Genomic DNA, 5917 nt, shown 5'->3' with positions numbered 1-5917 from the left:
CTTATTCTAAGTATAAAGGTTATTGATTGGAGACCAATTCTACACAGGGACTGAATGTTGCAATAGTTTTGGTTCTCAAATTCATGTTGCTTTTAATGGTGATAGTGAAGTTGTATGCAACTTTTGGGGCTTTATTCATTCATCTTTGTTGTCACTAAATCTCTTGGTGCTGCATTTTCTTCATAGTTATATTTTTGTAGTATTGATATTTTGTTAAAATTATTTCCAAAATTTACACAAAAAAATCATGATATTCATAACAATGTAACCATTAATTTGAACTAATCAATAGTATTTTTCTCTCTAACCCGTGGTTTCTACTTGTAAAGTCTATTTCTATTTCAAATACTTTGAAATTGGTCTTAGAAGAAGGTTAAAAGTGGCGAATGGCAACGTGGATGATCTTAGCCAAATAAACAAAAAAGTAAAGGCAAAAATGCTCTTATTTTTCCCTAGGAAAATTTGCATATGAACAACACCAGAGACCTGTCCCTGTTTGCCTACGACAGTTTAACTTCAATTGTCAATTGATTTCCATTCGCAAATTTGATCTTTCAGTATCGATAAGCCCCAAAAATCAACTCAACGGATCATCACCATCATAAAAACCTTTTGAAACCTCCGTAAACCCTAGCTTTTAACAATGTGCTTTGATCCAATTTCTTTCTGCGTTTTCCTGTACAAATTCCACAGTACATAGCACTAGCTATTCATCTGATCGTGGCGATGATCAGTGCATCGAACCATAATTCAATGATGTCTTCGTCGTCAACAACAGGCAACAACAACGCTGCCGGCAGCGGACAACAAGCGCCGGGTTTGAAGACGTATTTCAAAACGCCGGAAGGAAGGTATAAGCTTAAGTACGAGAAAAGTCATCCCGCCGGTCTCCTTCACTATGCCCATGGCAAGTCTGTTACTCAGGTAATATTTCCGGTCCTTGATCCACCCTAATTTCGATAAATTTCTCATGTTTCTAATTCTGTTTCAATCGACCTGTATTTAATTCAGTATTTGGGCGTTTCTGTAAGAACATAAAATTGGTAACCTGTTGGATTGTTTATGTATGCTATTAGGTAAAGATGTGAAGATCACTAATATCTTCTTTTGTTCGATATCCATTCCATAAAGAAAAGTAACAAGGATTAATCTGACTTCGAAATCATGATATTCTTCCCAGGTGACTCTTGCTCATCTAAAGGATAAACCTGTCCATGCTCTGTCATCTTCATCTTCAAGTATAGGCATCAGTAGTGGTGTAAAATCAGCAGCAGCAAAGTTCTTAGGTGGTGGAAATGGTAGTAGAGCACTTAGTTTTGTTGGAGGCAATGGTGGAAGCAAATCTTCAAGTGGAACAACTAAAGTTGGATCATTAAGTTCTTCATATACCAATAGCTATACACCCAATTCAAACTTTGATGGAAAAGGAACTTATTTGATATTCAACGTTGGTGATGCAATTTTCATCAGTGATTTAAATTCTCAAGATAAGGTACTTACTAGTTACTTCACCTTCAACAATCAACATGAATTTGGTTCTAATGTGATAATGTCATACGCAGGATCCTATAAAGTCTATAAATTTCAGCACTTCAAATCCCATTTCCCATGCTTTTGATCCAGATGCTAAAGATGGACATGATTTGCTCATTGGGTTGAATTCTGGAGATGGTATTCATTTCTATTTTTCTCAAAAGACAAAATTTCAACGACTAGTGTCAGTTTTTTGTTATACATTACATGTTTTGTGAATTTTGTAGTTTATTCAGTGTCATTAAGACAACAATTACAAGATGGTGGAAAAAAGCTTGTTGGAGCCCAACATTATAACAAAGATGGATGTGTCAATAACACTCGCTGTACAAGTATTGCATGGGTACCTAATGGTGATGGAACTTTCATTGTTGCACATGCAGATGGAAATATGTATGTATATGAAAAGGCAAGTCATTTACATTTACAATAATAATAATAATAATAGTCTGTCTCTAATTAATATGGTGAATAATGGAAACTTATTAATATTTTTATTAATCTTACCATATATATATCCAGAATAAAGATGGTTCAGGGGACCCTTCATTCCCAGTTATTAAAGATCAAAATCAGTTTTCTGTCTCACATGCACGATACAGCAAGGTACCAATTGACATGTATCCAAATTTGTATATTTTCTTTTATGTAATTATAATTTATAATTTTAAATTTTTATTACCTATGTACAGAATCCAATTGCAAGATGGCATATATGTCAAGGTTCAATTAACAGTATTGCCTTTTCAAGTGATGGAGCCTATATAGCTATTGTTGGACGGGATGGTATTAATATATAATATATAATGATTTGTATATTTAATCTCTTGTATTTGTAAATATAAGTTTATTAATTATAATTAAGATAATATTTGTTGTAGGTTATCTACGAGTTTTTGATTTTAAAACCGAACAACTTATATGTGGAGGCAAAAGCTATTATGGTGCTTTATTATGTTGCACTTGGAGGTTAAAAGCTCCTTTCTTTAACTCTTTAATTTATTATTATTATTATTTAATTTTTTTCGTAAAAAAACAAGTGTAACTGATAACCAATGAAATGACAGCATGGATGGTAAATACATATTAACCGGAGGCGAAGATGACCTTGTTCAAGTATGGAGTATGGAAGAAAGGAAAATTGTTGCATGGGGTGAAGGACATAGCTCATGGGTATGTCTTTTTACATTTATACCCTTTTTGTTTTTTTTTTTCTCATTTCTGATATTATTATAATGCGGGTGACAGGTCAGCGGGGTTGCTTTTGATTCATATTGGTCTGCCCCGAATTCAGATGGAACTAGTGAAAATGTTGTATATCGATTTGGGTCTGTTGGTCAGGTAATAATGTTGTATTAGTATATCCATTTTTCATTAAATGACCAAAATACCCCTATATACGAAATAAATCATTTAAAAAAAAGTAATTTTAAATTATAATTTGATGCAACAGGACACACAAGTACTATTATGGGATTTGGAAATGGAGGAGTTGGTGGTCCCAATGCGTAGGGCTCCCGGTGGGTCCCCAACAATGAGCACTGGGAGCCAGTCAGCTCACTGGGACCACGCATGGCCACCTGGCACATTACGACCTGCACCAAGCATGCGTGATGTCCCAAAGCTCTCCCCTTTAGTAGTCCACCGGGTCCACACGGACCCACTCTCGGGTTTAATTTTCACACACGAATCCGTGCTCACTGTGTGTCGAGAAGGCCACATCAAGATTTGGGCCCGGCCCACTTCGTCAACCGAGCCCAATTCTGACTCATCACTTTCAGCCACAACTTTGAAGGAAAAGCCCAAACTTGGGTATAGGCAATGACATCATTACCGGGTTTTTTTTTTCAGGCTTTTAAAGGCACGAGTTGTGTGCTGTTAATAATATATAGCCTAACGATGTGTGTGTGTGTGTGGTGGAATGAATGAGATTAGGATTATATAAAGAGGGCCTGTTTTTTTTTTTGTTGATAAGATATTGAATAACTAATTTTAATAATGAAAGTTGTTACCTTGTTTTTTTTTTCTTTGGAATGTAAGTTATGTTCACTAACATAACAATCAAAAGTGATTTATGACATGAGAGTTTTCTTGATGTTACATTATTGCATCTACTAAAACAATATTTGTAGTTTCGGATGTAAATCATTAGGAAATTAACTTGGTTTAAACAATAAAGCGATGAAAACTTAAATAAAAATGAAGCAGATAAGTATGACATAAGTCAAAGAATGTGACAGTGGCCACCAAGCAACATGGGGCTTGGACAATTTGGGTGCACTTTATGTGTTGTGCCAATGGCATATCCTTTCTAAGATGCTCATTGCTTTGTCATTTTTCTACTTTCCACCATAACTCATAATTGGCTTTTCATCCCTATTTAAGGACCTCCTTTCCCATTCACCATCAAATCATTTTGAGTTTGAATAAATAATTAGAAATATGTCAACATATAACCAACATTTTCTTACTTTACTCGGTTCTATTAAAGGTTTTTGTGCTTTCAAAGAGTAAGGAACAACATCGACATGCATATCCTCCCAATTTGGTCCGGGCATCACTCGTTATGTAGAAGAGAAGGAGAAGAGATTGATTTAACACACACCTACTTTGGTGTGTTTTTTGTTACGGTAAAGAAACGGTTTTAAGTTGCACACAGTTCGTGAGCAGGGCAACTCAATCATTTGGCATATGTATAGATATTTTCGGGATGGATGAGAATATATTATACAACTTTTTGTATTATTTATTTTGTTGATATGATGTATCATTGTAATAAAATTTGTTGCATATATTTCATTTAGGTAGTATAAATAATTAAATATAAAAAATGCAAAAAAAAAAAAAAAAAGCCATCTAAAGTTCTAAACTATACAACTTAAAAGGTGTTCAAAAGACCCGATTATGATAGTATCTTACATGTCATTAAGATCCATGATACATGAAAAGAGTTGATAGCCCAACATTGTAAAGTTTAATAATCTACCCAATAAAGTGAGCCCATATACTCAAGCCCAAAATCATAGAGGCCCATTATGAAGCTTAGTCCATCTAATCTTTTTAACCAACAAAACCCTAGTTATGGCTAACACTTTAATTTCTGCACTTCTTCCGTTCTCTCAAACCCTCGCACCTCACCACCTCTGTATCCCAATTCACCGGAGAAATGCCTCCTAAGTTCGATCCATCTCAGGTTGTTGACGTGTACGTCCGCGTCACCGGTGGTGAGGTCGGAGCTGCATCTTCACTCGCCCCGAAAATCGGACCACTTGGTCTCTCTCCCAAGAAAATTGGAGAAGACATTGCTAAAGAAACCGCCAAGGACTGGAAGGGATTGCGAGTCACCGTCAAGCTTACCGTCCAAAACCGGCAAGCTAAAGTCTCCGTTGTTCCATCCGCCGCTGCTCTGGTTATCAAAGCCCTAAAAGAACCGGAACGCGACAGGAAGAAGGTGAAGAATATTAAGCATTCTGGAAACATATCGTTAGATGATGTTATCGAGATTGCGAAAGTGATGAGGCCAAGGTCGATGGCGAAGGAGTTGGCGGGAACTGTCAAGGAGATCCTCGGGACGTGTGTTTCCGTTGGTTGTACTGTCGATGGGAAGGATCCTAAGGATTTGCAACAGGAAATTGCTGATGGTGATGTGGAGATTCCTCTTGATTGATGATGCTTTGATTTTCTCGTATTTCTATCTTTCTTCAGAGTGTTTCTATGTAGGAATTTTGAAAATTACTGCTTTTGATATATTATAAAGACCCCGATTTTGAATATCTACGTTGATCTTAGATGAATGATTCAATTGGATCACACTTGTAATCAAAATTATTGTTTTTGATTTTGGTTTGAAAATACGACTGTTTGCATAAATTCTTCTTTTTTGAACTTTAGATTTTACTATGTTATGTGGATGAGTAGATGTTTATGTGAACTTCGGTGTTGAGGTTTAGTCTATGGTAAATTGCAATACTGCAATTGATTGATTGGAGGTTGACGATGCACGTATTAAGTTTACTGCTGGCAAATTGGCATGGATAAACCCTAATCAAGTGTTATATGATTGAATAGGAATAGCTGACTCAATTAAACTGTGCTCGTGTTTTGAAGTTCTCTTTCTAACGACATTGATTCAAGCTTGATTTTGCTAATCCTGAAAACCCTAACCAGATTTTGCTCATCCTGAAAATCCTAACACGGAACGAAGGAGTCACTAGAGGAAGTTGTTTTTGTAACACTTACGTTTTTGGGCTAAATTTTTTGATCTAAGTTAATTTTCAAAGAAATAAATTAATTTAAGATTTAAAGTAAATACTAATTCTTAATTAAAGTATTTAGTGAAACTGAAGACTAGAGGACCAAATGATGAAATATTTGAAGACTAAAA

General features: G+C 35.5%; 2 protein-coding genes across 2 annotated transcripts; both read left to right on the top strand.

Moving 5' to 3' along the window:
- The first annotated feature begins 390 nt into the window (after positions 1-390).
- On the top strand, positions 391-3558 carry LOC145152844 (putative catabolite repression protein creC). Its single transcript, XM_079075434.1, has 10 exons — positions 391-924; positions 1181-1492; positions 1563-1671; positions 1761-1942; positions 2056-2139; positions 2226-2319; positions 2415-2502; positions 2601-2706; positions 2782-2874; positions 2987-3558. The coding sequence occupies exons 1-10, from the start codon at positions 727-729 to the stop codon at positions 3356-3358; spliced, it is 1638 nt and encodes a 545-aa protein (XP_078931560.1). The 5' UTR covers positions 391-726; the 3' UTR covers positions 3359-3558.
- Positions 3559-4516: 958 nt separating this feature from the next.
- LOC145152828 (large ribosomal subunit protein uL11) lies at positions 4517-5403 on the top strand. The gene has a single exon (XM_079075433.1). The coding sequence runs from the start codon at positions 4700-4702 to the stop codon at positions 5198-5200; it is 501 nt and encodes a 166-aa protein (XP_078931559.1). The 5' UTR covers positions 4517-4699; the 3' UTR covers positions 5201-5403.
- The last annotated feature ends 514 nt before the right edge of the window (positions 5404-5917 follow it).

Source organism: Lactuca virosa, chromosome 1, assembly GCF_052849685.1.
Source record: "Lactuca virosa cultivar CGN04683 chromosome 1, Lactuca_virosa_CGN04683_v6, whole genome shotgun sequence".
NCBI lineage: Eukaryota > Viridiplantae > Streptophyta > Magnoliopsida > Asterales > Asteraceae > Lactuca > Lactuca virosa.
This window is presented reverse-complemented; position numbering and strand designations above follow the sequence as displayed.